General features: G+C 37.7%; 1 protein-coding gene across 1 annotated transcript in view; it reads right to left on the bottom strand.

Moving 5' to 3' along the window:
- The window catches only part of DISC1 (DISC1 scaffold protein), a 192,295-nt gene that overhangs the window by 21,969 nt on the left and 148,553 nt on the right, over positions 1-21,773 (bottom strand). Inside the window, 1 exon segment of the mRNA XM_042817335.1 lies at positions 17,599-17,659. Within this exon segment, the coding sequence (XP_042673269.1) occupies positions 17,599-17,659 (61 nt within the window).

Raw genomic sequence — 21,773 nt, 5'->3', positions numbered from 1 at the left:
TACATGTGACCATCTCCTGATTTGATGCAAGTCCAGAAGCCTTGCACTCACCACCAGCGTTTTCTTGATTTTATCAGGTAAACCAGCCCAAAAGCAGTCATGCAGCTTTTGAATTCTTGTAGAAGATAATGGATCAGCAATCACATTATTTACCACATTAAATCAGCTCTAATGTTTAGAAAATAGGTACAACCATGACTTCTAACTTTTTCATTATGCAGAAATGTGCATGCTTTGACCTAGAGAATCAGATTAAGCTGGTAATACCCTCTCTTTCAGACTTCTACTTTTGAAGTCGTCCTTATCTCTCCTTGAAGTGTTCTTTTGGGTTTTCTTGTGTATGTGTTTTTTCTTTTTTAATTCTGTAATTCTACAAAAAAATTATTAGGAAATTCAAAATACCAAATTTCTTCATTCTTTTAATGTATTACTCATTTCCCATAGCTGTACATGTACATTACAAATACATGTAAATTACAAATACTGAGATTTTTTCAAATAGATATTGTCATCTGAAGTAAAAAAGGAATTCTAGGAATAGTCACTTCTTCAGAACATGGCACAGAATACTAACACCACATTGCTCTTAAGAGATGTGGTCACATCTCCATTTAATACATCTTGTCTCTAAGGAACCAAAGGATTAAGTTGCCTGCAAAAATATAGAATATCACTGGTATGGCCTGGAATGGTATTCAGAAGCACTGATTCCCATGGCAATACACACTTCCAGGCAGATTTGAATACTAACATCTAATAACCACAAAACTTTTTCTCAGTGCTTTTCAAATTATACAATTTGCAATATAATAGTAGGCAATTAAAACTGATTAAAAGAAGGAAAATAACTATTTGATTTTAAATTTTCTGACCAAATTAAATACTAGCTTATCTTTTATTCTTTATGAGGGATAAAGGAGCTGCACTACTTACAATGAATTCATTAATCTAACAAAGGTACATTTTTAAACTCTGCAAACTCAAGATGCCAAGCTGTACATTTCACAAAGCAGTATTTTGAGACTGAAGCAAAACTGGGCTCCATAAGCTGAGGTATTCGATCTGGTCTTGTAAGTCAGAACCAGTGGCTATTGAATGCAGCATGCAGCATGAGGTCTGCGAATTGATCTCCCTCACGTTGTTCATAGTGTCACTAATTAGTAAAAAAAATCTTGACTGGATTATAGTTCTACGTAGGTAGCATTTTACTTCCCAAACCAGAAACATTAGATAACCCCCACTGTTTCTGTACTTGTCAGTCACACCATCATGGTTACAGCGAACATTTCTTTGCAGATATGCACACGCCCATTTACTTGCTTTTTGCCGAAGTTTGTTTGCAGTTATATATGCCAAATTATAAAAGGTTCAAGACACACTACAAACCTGAATAATAATTTTCAGTGACTAGCTTTGTTTTGACTCTTCATTTGAATGAAGAGCTCTATTGACAAAACTGGGACAGAGACACTGATACATGTGATATACGCAGTGGAAAAGATGAACAACATACATAAAAGTTATTGTGCCTGGGCTGCACTTATTCATCACTGACTCATCTCCTTGGTCAATATGCTTTTGGTTACGTTTTATCCTTGTTTTATTAATCAGCAATTACTGAATATACCTCTAATAGCTTGCTCTTATTTCAAAGGCACCTTTGTTTTATCATTGCATTAGTACAGCTCTTGAACTAAGACACCAAAAATTATTAAATGATGTTACACTGAATTTTTCAACTGAAACCTGTAAACGTACATAGGCTTGGATGTTACAGGTCTACCTAAGCCCAAAGACTTTGCACCTTTTAGTCTTCATTTCAAAATTCAGTGTTTAGAAGCACTTTTCAAAAACACTATTACAATGGAAATTATTTGAAAGCTGTAAACAGTTGATAAAGAAAGAACAAATAATCATTACAAATTATTTTGGCCCCAAAAGGAAAAATCTATACGTTTTATATCAGGTATGGAAGGTCAAGTGAATTTCAGAGTTTTTCTATGCATACATAGTAAAAGCACATTTGCAGTCTCTAGGAAGTCAAAAGTCTGTGGGTACCTATGTTGAAGAGAGCTTCTCATGTATGCAACTCTTCAAAAAAATGGGTCAAGATTGAGTTTGTTTTTGTTTTTTATTATTCCTTTATCTACAAATACTTTATGATGTATTAATCTCCAGATGCTATATGCCTGTCTGTATTCATTCCTAATGAAGTGGTATGTAAGTTCAACAGAGGTGGGAGAAATTATTCACTGGAATCCACAACATGTCATAAACCATCAGCCATTTATACAGACTCAGTAACAACAAAGCATACCTTAATCACTCAATGATTCTGAACTTCCAAGTGCCAGAGGGCTCATGAGTCCTAAGTGCTGGGTTTTGTACAAATACTAGCCAGATTACAAGGAGCTAGATGCAAGCAGGAATGTTCAAAGAAACGCTAAGACAACAGTGGACTGAACATAGCACATTAGTCACAGTACAACAGTTCAATTAGGTACATCAGTAAGTAATTAGTCTAATCACAGTCAAGCACATGGAGGTATCACAGTGAATGAGAATTCCAAGGATTTGCAGGAGGCCAATGAAACAGATCTGTGGTTGTTGAAGTTTTCCATTCCTCCATAAATTGATCACGGAGGAAAGACAAAAGATGCTAGCATAAAAGCATAATGGGAAAGTGATGGATACCAATGTTGTTCAGATGGAAATTGGTCTTTTGATATCAAATAAAAAGACCTTGAACAGCTTAGGGAGTGAAGGCTAGCTGTTATGTTTAACATAACAGAAAAGAAGGAACCAGTGAAGAAAATCAAACAGGATGACATGATCAGAATCACAGAGTTTAAAAACAGGAGGGAGAGAAAGAGAGCAGTCACTGCATTAGCAATGGCATTTTGACTGGATGAGCGTAGGGCAAGGCTGCTTTTGCAAGCTGATGTATTTCGAAATGACTGAGATGAAAGACTCAATACAAGTAATTTTTTATCTGGATGGATAGCTTGGATGGATCTTATCTCCACGATACCATGCAAAAACAATCTACACAAGCAGGCCTAGCTGACCTGAAGAGTGCCTGAGACATCCACAACACAAATAGAAGGAGGAAGGAGAATTCTGGATTCAGTCAAGTTGATGATGATGAAAGAACTGTCACAAAAACAGAGCTGTTTATAGACAGGAGGAAATGACTGTGGAACAGAGAGGCTTATCTGTAAGCTCTCTTCATACAGCAGCTGTTGAAATTGTAGTTGCAGATGCCTTTGCAAAGTCTCAAGTAGGAAGTGGCAGCCACATGTAGTTTTCCAAGAAATACCACCGAACACCAGGAAGTGCAGGAATATGGAGGGCAACTTCAACCTAAATGTAACACTGTATAAAAATCTTGTTGAGAGTCAAATCCAACAAGGATTCTCTTTCTTCCTTGAACATTGCTCCTCAGTCTCTCCACAGGATTCCCAGAAATACCAATGGGAGTACTGTGGCTCTCAGCACAACATTATTCTAAAGCTATTTATAGTGTTAACTGGAACTCTGAGAACACGACTTTCTTATTGAAAGCTTTGCAGACATACAAAAGGCACACTCAGTTCCGGAATATTATACTCTAAATGAAAACATGCCTATGTAAAAATAGTCAAAAGACTTTACATTAAGCCTCACTTAGAAAAAAATTCCCCCCAAACTCCTAGAAAGTAAATTGGAATCAACATAGGGAGATGTCAGTACTTGTAAATCTCACTATCTCTCACTTTTAGGAATGCCAATTTGTGAGTGAACTGTTAAAAGTGGTTTATGACACCCTGAGGTCAACATCGTATGTTGATACAAGATCTTGCTTATTTTAAGGACAGCAAGGGGAAATCCCTGTAAGAAGCCACTGAGAGTAAGAGCTGAGCTAAAAGTCTACACAGCACAACATATATTTAGAAACTGCATAAACAAAGGCTAACATAGGAGGGGTGATTAACTAAGAAGAACTACTCCAGACAATTTCCTTCTAATGAGTGAGCCATTACCCTTTTCCAGTGCTAGGCACGTTTGTTCACACACTGCACTCACTGACACTCAAGGTAGTTTTCTCTTGACAAGACAGCAAACAAAGTGCAACAACTGGGCAGAAACCAAAGGGATTTTCACTGTGACAGTTAAAATAGTGAGGCTGATGGAAAACAGCAATTGGAGTCTTTGCTGTATACACAGCTTCACTGTTGTTCTATTGTACAAGCTAGGGAAAGTTTATATGTATTGGTCTCTAATATCCTATTTATATTTTGCAGCAGGGGGAAAGAACTAGATCTTACTCCACATTCAGTTGTAACTTTGCTGCCTTTTCTTAAGGCAACAGCCACACAGTGAACAAAGGAAGCAAGCAAAGGAAAGAAAGTATGGAGCAATACTTAACTGACAGGGAACTAGAGGATGGAAGAAAACCATATTGCTTTATTCTTTGCAGAAACCCACCTTTCTGATTTGTTTTATTGTATTAATTCATTCATGCATTAAGAGCTCTGTTTGTATTTGCCAAGTATTTACAACTTCAGGAATGTGTGTAGCTTTTCTCATTTATAAAAACAAGATTTCCAGCCTGATCTGTTCTTGATTTTAATGTTAGCTGTATATTTTAAGATGCCTACAGCCAATGTGTTGAACAAACTGAGAATTACAGTATTCCTATCAGTATGTCACATGAGGCTCTAGGCAGAGGAAGGCTCATAACCCTGTTTTCCCTGTCCATCTGGCTGATGTGCAACAGCAGTTTTGATAAAGGAGAAGGTATAGCTAGGGCTTATCGTATTGCAACTCACAGATGATGAACTTAGAAGAAAAAAAGGGTCAGGAAAAGGGAAAAAAACTTGAACTCTGTCTGAACAGTAAAACTCCCCACCTCCCCCCCCAATTGCCTGCACCCCAGAAAGTCACCTTTTCCGAATATTTGAAATAAAAAGAATTTTTTCTTTCTTTTCTTCCTGCAACTTTCTTTAATCCTATAAACCCCTTCTTTACACACCAGTCACAGAATCTCAATTTCAAAACTCAATTCTCTGCATTGTGTCTCTTCTCTGCAGTCTCCTCAGGAGCTGAAATTCTCATGAATTCACTTTGTATTGTTTTGATCATGTGTTTCTCCCCCAGTGTGCAAGACTTATTTTTCCTACTCCCTTATTTCAAAGCTCAGTGACAACACTTATTTGCTGTTCGGCACTATTATTGCATTTCTCCGTGTAAAAACAAGACTCACTCCCATGAGGTTAGGAGACTTCATACTCCCCTGCCAGATGACAGCCTACTCGTACTCCTACTTTACAGACTAAATGGAACTCCTCAGCAAAGTCTGAAGCTTGCAGTATGCTTCTCTGACACAAGTGATTTGCTTCTCTAACCTTGCCTTCTCCCTTGTAAAACATACAATAATATCTAGCAGACTATTCAACACAATATTTTACGGAAAGTAGTTTGAAGAAAATAACAAGTAGCTGACCCTCTTTAAATGTGATATTTAATGATTTGCTGGAGAATGCTCTGGACCACAAACACCAAGAAATCAATCCTCAAAATCTCCAACTAACTTCCAGACTCCTACATTTTTAACTTCTAAAGTTATGCCCTGGGATGACTTTTCTAAACCTAAATTTATGAGCCACGAACTTATTCTCTGTGCAACAGGGAACTACTCAAATACATGATAGTGCAGTAGACATAGACACTGCTTTCCTGCAGCTGAAAGAATGGATAATAGTAGTGGTTCTGCTTTCTACAGCATCTCAGGAGCAGAGGCAAATGTGCAAAGAGGAACAGATTTGAAGAAAGAGGTGAGCTGAGACTCCAGCCCAGACTAGCCCTCAACACTGTGGTTGTGGCATCCTCCTCTTGCCTACTCAGGGATGCAGTAGGGCAGAATATACATGGTGATGCAGTGGGCAGAGTACAAGGAACCAGGCCTCCTGCATCCTTTAAACCTCTATAGTGTTGCTAGGGAATGCCAATATTCTTCTAAGTATGCTGGGGTTAAGAGCTATCTCTTCTTGGCTTGGTGAGCAAGAACAAAAGTTCAATTCCTGATTTGTTCCTAAATTCTAGAGGACTACAAATACAAATCAAACTTCTAATTCTTACTTACTGGGAGAATAGAGAAGAATATCTCACTATGAAGGTATGCTCTGACCAACACGTTTCACTTTGCCTAGTTTAGTGTCCTACTGATGGCGCTGTTAGAAATCCCACTCATAAACAGATGACATTGCAGACACCCTAATGCCAGTGTAAGAAACATAGAATGGAATTGAAACATAACAAAACCACTTTGGAGGGAAAAACGCCATGCTGCAACACAGCTAATACAAGTGCTGCACAAACTCCTTTAGACTACTGCTGCCTGTTTCACGGACCTTGCTTCTTTCACATCTCTCTTTGCCCCTGCCTGAACCATCACTCCAGGGACAGTGTATCTTCCCTGCTGGCTTGCAACAACAACCTCCAAAGGTCCTTATATTCCTTCCAGATGAAAACTTAACTCTTACCTTCCCTGCTTTTCTTCTCTTTGTGCAAAGGATTTTACAGTATGTGAGAATGTGAAGATGTATGTATGTGAAGAGGTATATGCAGAGAGAAAATATGCCCTTTTAATTAGTACACTTTTAATGTAATGGTAATAGCACTGAAGTCAAGATCAATGTACCACGTCTTTTAAATATTTCACAGTGATAAAAATAATTGACAAAGTGATACAAAGAAATTGACAAAGCAGGATAAACAAAGGGGAGCTGTGAGCGTAGGCAGTTTCCAGTATTGTACTTGTAACTGAATTATTTCTGCCAGCAGCTGAGATGCACACTGCTGAAAACATAACCTTTAGGGTAGAAAGCAAGACAAACTGTGCATTAGGAAGAAGAGCTGCAAGTGGACTGTTAACTTCACTTTAAAGTATGTGGCCCCTCTTGGTGATCTCAGTAAGGAGAAAAACATACGTCTGATAATGTTTGCTAATTTTTAATTTTTTTTTTAAAAAAGGCCTTTAAACTACAGAATCATTATCCACAGACTTTTCTACTCAAAATAAAACACTGCCTATTGTTTTTGGGATACTGAGGAAGCAAAAGCTAAACTGAAATCCACAGAAGAAAAAATTGACATAAGAAGTTAATTCTGTGTTACGCTGATATTTTTTTGTGAAATGTATTTATGCTTTATGACTGCTCTTTCTTTCCTGAAAGACCTGTTCAAAATAAGGAGCATGAACAATCTTTCTAGTGCTTAAAACCAGTAATGGAAACTTGATTAAGGTTATTTAAAAAAAAGATAGCATACAATGCTGAACAACTTTTTTGTTTTCTCTCCAATCCTCCAGCCTTTTATTTTATCTGGCACAAAACTTTAATCACAGCCTGTCATTTTTCTATCAATATTCAATGTCACCGTGTTATCCTTAAATTATCTCCACTGGAAACACAAAATGACAGGCTGCTGCAGCTGATGCTTTTCACTTTGATCGTTAATGCAAGATGGATGTGGGAATGGAAACCTATGCATCAAATGCAGGAAATCAACTAATTTACAAGGGAAGGAGGAAGGCACCTTGCAGGAAGAATTTACTACTCAATTTAGTCCCTACATTTATTGTAGTTTATTTTTATTATATTACCTAATCTATAACGTCAAAATTTACTGCTTGCTCTTAGGACTATTTATTTCTCTTAAGAAAAGGCATAGAGTTACAAACCTTTACCCTCACCTCTACTGAGAGCATTAATTATAAATAGTCTGTTCTAAAAGAGAAAAATTTAACTTTGATAGATGAAGAGAAAGCGATCAGGGAATTCTTCTTATTATGTAAGCCACAAAGTCAGCTTCTCAACCATGGTTTATCATTCACCTCATTCATAATCTGATTAAGCACCTTCAAGTTTGGTAGCAACACTGATAATTCAGTCTGCATCCCACTTGCCTTTGGCTCCTGCAATAACAGCAAAGCCCCACAATGTCATTTAACAGTTGGTTTTTGTTTTGTTTTGTTTTGTTTGTGAGTGGATGGAGATTGCTGGAATGAGATCTTTATCTGCACTGTTTAATATCTGATCCCAAATGAGATTTAAAGGAGGAACAGAAATTAAGCCTAGTTTTGGAAAGCATGTATCTCAGGGTTTGTGCATTCATCTAAGGTCTGCTCAAATCACTGAGCTGTCGCACAACCGTAAGTACTATCACAAACTTGAGCCTCAAAATAGATTCAAATTCTAGTGGCTTTCACTGAAAATGAAGGAAATTAGTGGCTTTCAAAGCCACAACCAGCTCTAATCCAAGAAAACACATTTGTTTCCAAAAGTATGCAATGGGAAAAAAACACAGCATTTGAATTGAGGCCACATTCTCAGCTGTCAGAAATCCATGCTGTTGCAATCACAGCTATGTCTATTTATACCGACAGAAGAATGCATTCTTATCGCAAACCAATTAGAATAATGAGCCTGATCTCTTAGTGTTTATTATCATCTCTGGCCACAAGTGCTAGGAAGAGTACAGAAGGTATTTACAATTCTCCCATGTTTATTCTTTATTCACCTTTGCTCTCTAATTTAAAATGCCAGTTTATAATATATTCCCTCTCTGAAAGGGCGCCAGATTGCGAATATCAGTGTCAAGTGAATTTGGGAACATGAATCATCTTGTGTACTGCTGACTGAGCAAGAATTAAGCACACATAAAGAAATGCCCTTTTAGAAAAGATACTATCAGGAGAGATAACATATTCTCACCATGTAGGAATGTACCTTGAAACTGAACCTTTGTAACTAGGAAGACATGCCTGGAAAAATGAGAGAGCTGGCAAAATACTGATGTCAATAGGTAAATGCTTCCAGAGCTTTCCTGAAAGAACTGAAGGCACAATACAAGCTGCTGGAGCTGTGGGGTTGAATAAGGTCAAATCCTATACTGGTATAGAGGAAAGGCCTACAGATTCTCCCTTTTGGATTCTGTTAGCTGCACCATGCAGGTTAGGGCCCGCATGCCTGCTCAACCTGGCAGTATGCTACCATCAGTTAGTACATTAAGTAATGAATGCTTCCAAATGCCAGAGGGAAGGACTGTTCCAGTTGTAGGCAAGGTAGTGTTATCCTACATCTTCCTACTCAGGCTATACAGGTGGTGATATCTTATTTTTGAGTCTTGCTCGTAGGGAAGTACTCAAAAAGAGCAGCAGTAAGAAACTGTGTGTCCATTTATAAACAACTTTCTTGCCAAGTTTAGAAGGGATCAGATCTTTCTCAGTACCTATATTAACTTACATGCAGCCACCAGGGAACCTGTTAAAATAGCATCAACTTAACATCACTGATACTAAGGTAACAAACAGCTTTGCACATCTCTCCCTCCTCCATGTATGTACATAATTACATGTCCACAGTGGAGAAAGTTTTGCATGAGATCAGCTCACAGAGTAGACAACAGCTGGGCAGAGCTGGGCAAGGTACAGATAATGGTGCTGGGCAAAGAGAAGAACTTTTAAGCATTTACAGCCATTTACAGCACTCCTTCATCTCAGCAAAAATTAAAAGATTGAGAAAAGACTCATAAAATTACTGAAAACAGTCATCTGCTTAACTGGATGCCTTTCATCAAGTTATCAAACTCAACCCCTAGTTTTGGAATGCCTCTCAGCTGACACTGTTGTCTTACAAAACATCTGCTTCCATTATGGGAAGATGAAACCTCTGCACTTCAGCTTGACAGAGCAATGAAAGGCATCACCTCAGCAGCTACAGCACACAGCAAGTACATCCTATTCTTTCTAGAAACAAGAAAGAAGCACACAGCAAGTACATCCTATTCTTTCTAGAAACTGCACAGTCAAGGTGAAGGTCCAGGACCTCATCTTAAAATATACTCTGAGAACCAGAGGAGGACATCAGTGGCTGAAGACACTTTCTGAAACAAGTGGAGCTTTCTATCTCACAGCCAAAGCCTCTTTGCATGGGAAATGGAAAAATATTTAAAACAAATTACCAAAGCTCACTGCCTCAACCTTTCCTTCATTAATGCAATTACAAACTCGCACAAACACCTGCAAGGAAACTGTACAGGCTTTCAAGTCAAAATGCCAATGTAGCCTACTCTCAGGAGGAAGAAGCCAGTGCATCTGGTATTAGCCATGTCGGACATTCACCATTCACAGAACGAGATCCTCTCACATTCATGAGTATCAGTGATTAAGGGAAAAAAGATGAATTAGAATTACAAACTCTTAATAAAATTCACATAATTCGGTGACGTAGGAAGAGATGACAAAACATGGAAGAGTGCAAATGCCTGACAAAAAATAAATAAATAAATAAATAAATAAATAAATAAATAAAAGAGAACACATTACTTCTGCTCCAAAACTGAGAAATCTCAGTACACCAAAGCAGCAGTGAAGAGATGTGGAATTACTTATTCTTGGTGAGGCAAGAGTTTGCAGCATAGAGGACTACTGTGACAATAATGAGTTCCAGCAGATTGTTAAACTGCAGTTTTGCAGGCATGACTGACCAGCACTAGAACAATGCAGCATAAGAAAAAGGCATACAGGCGAAGAAAAGATCCTAACAAAATACACAATTACTAATCATCTAGAAAGGCTGTGAACTTTTAGTACTTTTTTTTTTTTTCTGTAGGCAAGGAAAATACTTTCTGTTTTTAGAAGAGGAGACCCAGCCTTGCCGTCCGATGATTTTTGCTATGCTAAGTATAAAATTAGTGGAATACGAAGAGCCTGAAGGAAAAGAGTGAAGGGAGTAAGATTTCTTATGAATAAGCAGCACAATCCTCTGTCACTCTGTCTTTGCCTATGCTGCACACTAACTACTGAAGTTAATTCAGTAACTTTAAAAAAAAACCTCTAGCCTGGATGAAATCTTAATTAATATGGACAGAGTTACTAAAGGCTGTGTGACCACGTGCTTTGTTTTTTCTAAAGCTTTAAGAGACATTGGAAAGTGGTCCCAAATCTGACCTCCTTTCTCTTTAAAACAAAAACAACAACAAAAAAACCAAGCTAGTTTCAATACTGAGACCAGATTTAAAAGAAACAGAGCTTTCCTCTGCTTATCATAAACTAGTATTTTCATGTATCAAAGTTCCTCCATTGACCAATTAAAAAGATAAAAATAAATCAATATTTGTAATCCAGCATTCCTCTACTAGTGAAAAATAAACTAATTTTAAAAAGTTAAAGGATAAAAAGCAATGAAAACCACTAAGTTTACAATTCTTGTGCTCTTCTTCAGTTTATTATTTCATATAGTAGCCAAACATTAATTTTAAAATGTTCTGGGAAAAAAATATTTATGAAAATGCATATTTCTCCTTAAAGAGGAAAAGTAAAATCTGTGTATGCTTCCTTCCCCATAGAGAAATACTAGATTTGAAAGCCCCTCCAGCACAGCCCTTCTCTTCTGCAAAGGGCTCTCTTCAAACTTCAGCCAGCAGATGCTTACTTGGGAATCAAAACGAAATTCTTTTCCACTAGCAGCAAGCACTTTCCTACCATTACAGAGCCAGGAGATGCCCGTTGCTGCCTCAAAAGACATGGTGGGTCCCACTGGTAAAATTATCTGGTGAATGCCAGGAGCAAGGATCTTTTTCATTTTTGCACTTGATATTTGAGTATGTACATACGTGCACAACTCCGTCCCCACTGAAACCAAGATTCTTAGTGGAAGAAGCAGATCCTTTGCCCTACCTCATCTTTACAGCCCATACAGAATGTGTTCATCCACAGATGGGTGGGAATACTGGTAATGCTGGTGTTGAAGGACACAAGTAAGATGTTGGGAACCAAGAGTTATATCCTGGCAGAAAACGCAAGTTTATCCTCAAAGGATCTCTGCCATGGGACCAGATCACCATGAAGATGAAAAGCACATTATGCCCAAGAGGCATGATTACAAGCTGTAATCTGCTGCACTTTCAGAAAGATTATTTCAGCTTACACCCTCAGTGGAAAATGATAATCCAGAAACAAAAAGAACAGCAAACATTCTCCCCCTTCCTCCAGTCCTTGTTAATCTAGGCTAATCCGTTTCCATGAGAAAGTATCATTAAATTTCTCACGAGGTTATTTAGATTTAAATTTGCTAAGCATTTCTAAGATACTGTGTGCTGGTAGGTCATCACAGACATTTTCAAATATACTGCAAGGGACTGTGAAGACAATAACATTAAATGAGAGTCTGCACTATGGTCATACAGTCTAAGATAACTTGGAAACAATCTTCTAAGTTTAAGAGTGAGAACAGATTTTCTATGAATCAAGTGCATTCCTATACTTCTACTTAGTCACTTTTTTTTTTTTTTTTTTTGTCCTTGGTGACATACAGAGAGAAGACACACAAAATAAAGAGTACTAAGAAATAAAGCTGGAAACAAAATGAAGAAAGTAAGAATAAAACACTATTTAAAAAATGGAAATGAGATGAATAGAAGCAAGAGGGAGAGAGAAATCAAAATAGAGATTGGGATAATCAGAAAGCCCTCTCTCCAGGAACATTAACTTGAAGAATTGCAAACAAGGAGGCACACAAACATCTAAACTAGAGGTGATTAAAAAAAAAAAAAAAAAAAAAAAAGCACTCAGAAAGGCTACTTAAGACTTATTCATTAAATGGACTCACTATCATGTTAACTAAATTTTCATAACTATTTAAGATACCCTAAATAAAGCTGGGCTTGTACAGCAAGCAAAAATTACCTGTAATTTATTGGCTAGCACATTTAGCAGTTTGCTTTTCATCATTCACAGCTCCTTTTATTCGTGGATATTTTGGGTTAGTGAACTTTCACTCACAAGAATCGCACCAACACAAAAGATCAGTGGGATAATAAAACAGCTTGAATATTGTTTCTGGTCGAGTGGGAGCCACTTTGCATATACATACTGATTTTGCTAATTTCTTCCTTCCCTACAGAAATCTATTCAAAATGCTATTTTTGTTTATGAGATCCCAAGTTCTTGTTACCAGCTACACAGCTGAAGATACAATCCTCCAATTCATGATCTCATAACCTCTCCATAGCAAGCAAGTGCAAAGACATAAGTTGTTGCTTTCAGGGTGGATAAGAATATTAGGATAACATAAGCCTTTAAGAAGCAATAAGCCTGAATTCATGACAATGCCTCTCATGCAAACTGAAAAATAATGTAACCGAAACAAACAGAATGTATTGTTCAGATCAAGGAGAACTGATTCTCCAAAGAAACATATTCAATCATTCCCATGTGGGTTTGGCAACACCTCAGAGTTTTTTAAACATTCCTGAACCCAGATAGGTGTTTCGCTGGTGGTTGAAGGCTTTATGGGAACCCATCTGTATGCTAAAACTACACAGTATGTTAAAGAGAGACTTCTACTCTAAAGAGCATAAAAACACATTTGTGGCCGAATGCCTTCAGATGTCACAGAAGAGTTTTCTTTCAGTTTTACTACCCTATCTGATAACTTGTTTACCATTTTCACATTCAGTGCCAGCAACTTCTAAAGATGTTCCACATTTTCAGCATTCCAGATAATCACAGAGCATACCTAGTGTGACATCCCTTTGTTACAAAAGCACAGGTGAGCGCACTTACATGCACAAGCACTTTTTCAGGTAGAAAAGGATCTCTCAAGCAACAGCTTAAAGTCATGGGCAAACAACTCATTTTGGGTAACTAACTTCATATATTCAATGTTGTATTAATTTATAGTCCATACAGACAAGAACAGTACAGAATGTTGTAACCAGATGACAGAGCTATCCATCCACAGGGACACAGTCTTTTCCATGTGTTCTGAGCTTTAAGATCATCAGCTACAAGAAATACTGTCCCCTTAGTGTACTTTGAGAGGGTTCATACTCAGGTCTGCTCCCAAAAACGTTTCTGAATCTTAGTACCTTACAAAGGAGGCCTGAGACACATAGTATGTAAGCTAACATGACGAGTAACAGAGGAAGAGAATGGCTGTTATAAAAGCATTCATTTTTAAGTAAACTGGGAAGTGATGGGTTAGCAATTAATGTTGACCTGTATGTTATGGTATGGCCCCCTCAGGACACTGGAGGTCTTGCCTAAAAGGAGGAAGCTCAAGGAAGGTGACACATTCAAACACACTACATAAAAATATCACTTGCATGGAAAAACCACAAATTTCTATTACAGGAATGCAAGTTGTGCTAAACGCACACAATCCCCTTCACCCCTCACTGAACAAGTGCAAATGAGCAAATCTTACAGTGGAGCAGGACTTCACTGCATTTCCCACACTGTGCACCCTTGAGCTGAAAAAAGCCACCATTAAAATGAGAACAGTCATTGCCAAAGAAAAAACAAAGGAAGACAAATATCGGAAGAGAATCAATTAAAGACAAAAGGTTTTACATATGTTTGAAAAGTAACAAGGTGCTGTATCATTAACAATCAGTAATGGCAAAGTACAGGCATTGCAGTACTACATCTTACTCACAGGCATATCTATTCATTTCCCTATACTTGCAGAATAAGATAAAATAGCTCAATAAAACACCTTTGTGTAATTGTCACCAGTTATTCCTGAAAAACATTATTCCCCCAAAATAATTTCATGATTTCTATCTGGGAATTAAAAATCCACGTTTATGTGATGAATGGAAGTCACAGAATAATCTTTTGAGGCCTGAAGACAAGTACAATCACATTAAATTCCCTCAGCTCAAGAAATGTCATCTTTACATCAGCTGGTACAAAAAATTGTTTCCAGCCTGAGGCAGTTACGATAAGGGATTTAGAAGCCATCACCATGTGGCCCATGAGATACAAAGGAATGCACCACAGCATATACAGCGTCTGTTGCTCACCATTTCGGAACTAATGTTCTCACAGCTGTGTGTGACTTAGACCAGCTGGGAAGAAGAAAGGGACTAAATGAGTCGCTGGAAGAATCCAGTATTTTGCCTAACCTGTGTTTAACACTGCTGCAGCAGAACCGTGGGTAAGCAAAATAAGATCTGATGATTATACAGCATGGATGGAGCTGTGGGTTCCCTTGAAAGAAATACACGTAACATGCAGTCTTAGAGAGAGCAAAAATGGTATTTCAGCCATATCCATGCTCTGCTAAGATGCTGCCACCATCTGAACAGCCCTCAGTTCAACCGAGGCAGGTCAGGGGTTACACAAAATGACCACAGGCCATCTGGCATTCCCAGGCAAGCCTGTGATCCTCTGCATGTGAGAAGAAGCATTACAAAGTCAGAGAGCAGCCTTAGAGTGGCAACTCACCTCAAGCAGAGGGCTGGCTTTCTGCATCAGGATACACAGAACACCAACAACCCAAGCTGAAATCTTTCCCTTACAGTATGTAAGAGGCTGCAGGCTGCCACAGAGGGATTCTGTCATTAAAACATTTGCAACCTTAGACTTGCAGGCTTGAATAACACTTTGAAAGCATGGTGTCAGACTTCAGACAAAGCTCTTGAGTACAGGAGACTAAAGAGCTCCAGTTGGACACAGGGACCTCACCTTACTGCAGAAATTCTTCGCTGTCTCAAGAAATGTTTAAAAGTCTAATGATTTAATTAGTGATGAAGCCAGGTCCTTCTGGGGTTTCTGCTGCCTCAGGGTTCAATTTGCTACAGCAGGTCTGGCTCTTGCATTCTGCAGAGGGATAAATGATGGTCCCCAGGTCTTTCGTTTTTCCTGATGTTTCCTTTGTTCTCTGCCTCATCCCCCTTAAAAATGCATTTCTCTTTGCCACTTCCCCTATCCAAATGCATTTTTCCCTTCATCACATTGCATGCCTGTCATTAATTGTTCAGGCTATGGTTTGGGCATAACTTTTCTGTTTACATGCAATGCCACCCAAGAAATATTTGGCATAAGAAAAAAAGAAACAAAAGGATTCTTAAGGTAAATGAGAACTGAGCCACACAAAAAAGGAACACCTCTATCACTCCAGAGTGCAAATTTCACAGGTTATCAATTTCTAATAAGTTTCACAAAGGATAATTAATTCCAAATTTGTTTCTACAAATATTTAACAGATGTACTCTTGAAAAATAAAGCACTTATCTCATACTATATCTCATGGAGCTGATTTTTCTGCTACTAATAATTTTTAATTTTCTTAGATATAAAAGCCTTACAGGGGGTGCTCTGAAAGTAATGTGTCCTATTTTATGACGTAGATCCATAACATTAAAGTGGATATTGCTGGTATGGCAGTAGAGGTAGAAATTTACTGTCAATACATTCCATTACATTTTGTCGCCTGCTATATCAGTTAAGTACTTACAGCTCAGAAGCATCAATATATGTTACTATACCTTATATCTAATTTTTAATTAAGAGCAAGGTATTTATGTTTGCTTATTAGTGTTCTTTTGTTGTTGCTGTTGTTTTCTTTGTTTGTTGGTTGGTTTTGTTTTTGTTTTTTTTTTAATTAATCTACAGGAAAACTTGTCTTACAGTTATGGATATGAAGCCTCTTCAGCTATCTTGAAATCAGACACAGTTCTGAAATTGGTTATGAAGTATTAAAGTTAGGGGGGACAGGCAATACACAGACAGTTTGATCTTTGAAGTCTGCTTCCACCATTTTTCACTCCGTTCTGAATTACCTTTAAGCATGAGAGTTACTCAAATAAGTGCCTTTATTCCACATTATGAGTGAGCAAATAAAAAAATTTAGAACCATCTCTACCAATAGGACAACAAACACAAATAATGAATGCAACTAGATTATTAATTATACCTACTCAGAAATAGAAAGAGAAGTAAAGTTAATCTGGGAATTGCACTTTCATTTAGTCAAAAACTCCAATTACAGCCTATGAAAGCTTTTTCTAATAAAAATGCACGGGGAAGAAAAGTCCACTTTTCTATCACAACAGTGTAATAGTTGCTAACAATTGCCTAATCCTTCAAGAAGCAGCTTAAAACTTGAGGGTAATCTAGAGCCCTCTTCACACAGCAAGAAGAAATACATGTATTCTGTGTTAGGATTCAGTTCTGAAAATATCTCCATTGTTGTTTTGGTTTCTATTGCTTTCCAAACCCTCAAAATAGCATTCATTCAAAACTGTTATATAGATGGTCATTACTTTTTAAGGACACCCAGGACCGAAGTAAAGATTTCCTTGGCTCTGCTCAGAGTTGGGTTTTGCAAAGGAATACAGCAGTGCCTTTGCAACCATCTGCAGCAGCCCCAAAGCTCCACAACTTTTGGATGTTCAACAGTTCACACCACAGACTACAGCACCTGAAGGCTGAGCTGAGCTTGGTGGTGAGGTGTGCACCAACCACATGTGCGCTCCCTTGTCTCTGGCCCTACCAGCTCTGTTCAAGAGCAGTCTTCTGCACTGGAGAATCCAATCCCAGCAATTCTTTCTTTTACCTATATTCATTGACAGGCTGCTAGCAAATCTGTTGAACATGGCCAGGAACAGAGGTCACAGCAGTGATCTTTATGGGATTTCCAACTTCAAAGTATTCTGGTATTATTCTCATGCAAATTCAAAAGCATTCCTATAATATTTATGCATGCCAATGCTGCATTAAGAATCATTTTTAATCTTTCAAGGTTTCCATGATATCTTCCTTACCCATGTAGTTTGTCTTCCAGCATCTCCATGTATTTTTCAGCATTTTCCTTTATGCTGGTCGCTGCAAGATAAAATTCAAAAGTTAGATAATGTTGTAACTATTTAGTGTTTTTTTCTTGTTTTGTTTTCATTTTGTTTTATATCATCTGATCTCTTACTCATAAATTCCATTAATCATTTCCACATTCACAGTACATTGCATTCCCCCTTTTTCTTGAAAGTCTGTTGTACTGAATTAATATATCTACTAATTAGTGCATCACTGAATTAACCATGTTTGCACCAGAAAAATGGTAAGATTAACAAATACTGTAGAAGTTCACTCTAGAAAAAGCAAAACAAAAAACACACAATACAGCTATTTCTTCCTCTTCAGCAACAGCAGACACAGGCAAGAGATTTCCTGAACAAGAGTCTCTTAATGTCTTATGAAATGTGTATCCATTTTTTCTGACAGAACTGAAACACTGCGGCACGAACAGAGTTTCCAGAGAAGCTTTTAATGACTTGAACACCAACCAACCAACTTAGAACTGAGGTATCATCTTCACATGAGTCTCTACAACTTCTTCACACGGAACAAACTCAGCAAACTTCCTGCTCAATGTAACAAAAAATAACAAAGCTATTGCTTGTATGATCCTTCGTACTCCATGTTTAGTATTAGAAGGTAAACCTCCTCCAGGAAAATGGAAGCTTTCTGTGGATCATTACATCATTTTCTTTTAATTTTACCTCCTTAACAGCCTAGTAGGACTGTTAATTGGTTGGTCATTTTGAAACTCTTAGCTCACTGCACATATCCCTTTAAAGATAACTTATTTAAGAAGATACTTTCTATAGAGCATCACTGTTTCTAAGGGTGAAACTTGCTGCTTGGATTAGGCACTATGAATTTAAATATTCACCTCCTCTTCCCCCTCTTCTTTACAATTCAGTGCCTCCAGCGCCCCACATATTTCTCACTTTCCCCCCTATTATTTTCTCCTCACAACATAAAGATTCACACACTAAAGACTAATATGAAAACACAAAGTTAACCAGATCAGCTGTTCCGAAGTTGCATGTGTGCACACACAGAAGCTCATTAAAACTGCTCAGACAATATCATTAGCAGCAAACATCAGGGTATACATGACATAGATTGTCTCCAGAAGGTGTTCATCTGGTCAGACAGAAGTCATGCATCACTGAAGCAACCTGCATTCTGATGGCAAGCATGGGGCATATTTTGCAATGTTGATGCAGTTGAGAAAGGCTGTCAGATTATATATATACACACACATACACACACACATATATATATATATACATATACTAATTCTCTATGAAAGCATCACAATTTTATCCATGGTACCACTGTCAGAATAGGTTTGGCAGTACAACACCTTAAGCCAGCAGGATTATGGAAGATTATGTTGTGTATGGACAACTGCATTAAATGCTACATTCACAGGTCCATCCTACCATTAGAAAAGTGCTGATGAATGTTAAGCAAAAGGTTATTCAAGGATTTTCGCAACAGCACTGGAAACTATACAAGTTTCCTAATCTTGTAGCGGTTTTATAATAAGTACAGAGCTCACTAAAAGTTCCTGCTTTCATTATCGTTCTTTTATTCCTGTGCTTCCTGTGGAAGTGCAGAAAGCCTGCAAGTCTTCTTTTAATGATATGGTACAGTTTAATATAAAATACAAGCAGCTTTTCAAAACTCTCTGACAATTGGCAATGTGTTGACCTGTGGTTCAGCATACACTTTGATAACAGATAGCTTGGAGGTACATTGCTGCTGTACTTCCCATTCTCTTGCCATTGTCACAATATCCTTGAACACAAGCTGTTACAACTCAGGGTCTCATTCGTTCCCATAATAAAGTCGGCAAATATTATTAATTTTGGAGAGGAATGAGATGAGGTGGAGAATCTGTTTCACACTCACTTTGTTTCTAACCGATATAGTGACTTCTTACAGTACATGAAAGATAAACCTTGCTTTCAACATCTCCTACTGTGCTCGTCACTTTTTAATTGGGTATGATCTGATAGAGTAATTCGCACTTTCGCAGCTCAGTCCTGCCCCTACATGCAATTTTACAATGCCCTTGAAGCACACAGCTTAATATATCAGCATTATTCAATGACAAAAAGTAATGGACAAGAATACACCAGTAGTCAAAAGTAGGTCAGTTAAAAGCTAACACTCATTTGGAAATCACCTCACATCACTAAACCGCACTCTCTGCTGTCAAATGTTTTAACTACATTAAAAGGAATGCAAACTTAGCTGCTTAAAGAGAAAGCCACCCAGACTAGCTTTGTCTCCTTGCCACTTGTGCATGTGATTGAAAGAGCTGTGACCTGGAGATTTTGCTTGAAGGAAAATACTGCTTAAAAATTCTATGGGGGTTACTTCCATCGTAACAAATTGCAGGCTGGACTGCAACAAACACACAAATTCTTTCAGCTTTTTTAGATCATCTATTTGTAATAGAAGACAACCAACAAATTAGCAGCTTTTTTTGTTCTAGTTTAAATGAATCTTTATTCACCAACGCTTCAAAGCACAAAAACTTCAAGCTAGAAGCCATGCGTGCCTTAAATCTAGCTAGGAGAGTACTTGATGACAGACCAAAAAAAAAGTAATAATAATTTATGAGACTCCTTTCTGCATAAACATGCCAAACGGTTTATTTTTATATTTAAATGAATGGGATTGCTTTTTTCATGAGTTCTCTAGAGATTTATACAGTTAGCTCACATTGGCCTTAAGTGGAGTTATTAAAATAAAAATGTATAAATACCTATGGGAAGATGAGACACTAGGGTATTTGCTAAGATTAAAAATAGACTTTTCTTGTGAAACCTTAATTGAAGAAAAGTGAATTCAGCTTTTCTTTCTCTTATTATATTTATGTTTCTTCCTGCCTACAGCAGCAAAGTCCAGTCCTGGACTCATTCCTGGTCAGATGTAGCTGAGGGGAGCAGCAGGCTTCTGTGGTGGTCTTTTAGTTGCCACAGAGTATAAATGTACCATTTTAAAAGCTGCATAAATATCTTCCAATAATTAACCTACACAGCATTACTTCAAAATATCGCGTGTGGTTTCCCATCTGAAAGCACCTCCATTGGGGTAATGTTACAGTTCTTAATTACAGATATGATTTGAGCTTCCATGTAAAGCTGTATTATTTTTATCCTCAGCCTTCGATGCCACTAAATGTGTTTTCAGGGACAATGACACGTGCTTTGCATTCTATAATTAATATTTTCAAAAAATTGTTAACTTGGTACACCTGAAACCCAGTGGAAATTCCAGATGTGAATGCTCAGCACTTCAGAAGACCAGCTCCTTAAAACCAAAGTAGATTCCTCAACATCCCAGCCATTTTGCATAGCCTTCTGCAGGTCTTAAGCATTCCATCACACTAGTGATCCACAGCTTGAGTTTCAGGGGGAAAATCACAAGTTCAATTTTTGCCTCCCATATTATCAGGGCTTTTTTCTTGTTCATTTTTCTCTTCTTGTGGGTGAATGGTGACACATTTTGGCATGCTGGAAAAGCTGCAATGGCTGCTAGCAGACACAGACCAAATACAAAAAAAAAGTGCCACACATTGCTAGCCTGTGCAGCAAGCCCAAAGACAATTCAACTAACCTCTCATTTTCTGATGTGTAACTTTCTTTCTCAAGTACTAAGTTAGTGAAGCAAAACAAAACTCCCACTGATTTCAGTGAAACTTTTGCTCAACTTAAGGAAGTAGGATGAGATTTGGTTATTCAGAATGATATAAAAAATACAAGTATCTGCAAGGACACACATTGATCCAGCTGCCATAAATATTGAGGGAAGAACTAGGTGCAAACAAGGTTGACATTTCTTGTCCTGTCACTATTCTGTTTTTGAAACCTATAAAGTGATTACAAACACTAAGAGAAATGCAAAAGCAGAACATGATCAGCTGAAAACATCTTATCTCTCCTGTAGTACAAGATGTGCTGTATTCATTTGTGAAGCTGCAGTCTGAAAAACTGTGGAAAAGCTTCGGTATATTTAAAGGTTAACTTGAAAAGCCAGTCAAACTTCAGAGAAGATGTGTCAGCTACTCAAATACATGTCAAGATGATTTATCAAGCCACAGTAACAAGATTTTGGATTGCGGAATAGCAAGGAATTT

The sequence above is a fragment of the Centrocercus urophasianus genome, unplaced genomic scaffold (genome assembly GCF_019232065.1).
Source record: "Centrocercus urophasianus isolate 14NV4802_14NV808 unplaced genomic scaffold, USGS_Curo_1.0 seq_10, whole genome shotgun sequence".
Taxonomy (NCBI): Eukaryota; Metazoa; Chordata; class Aves; order Galliformes; family Phasianidae; genus Centrocercus; species Centrocercus urophasianus.
This window is presented reverse-complemented; position numbering and strand designations above follow the sequence as displayed.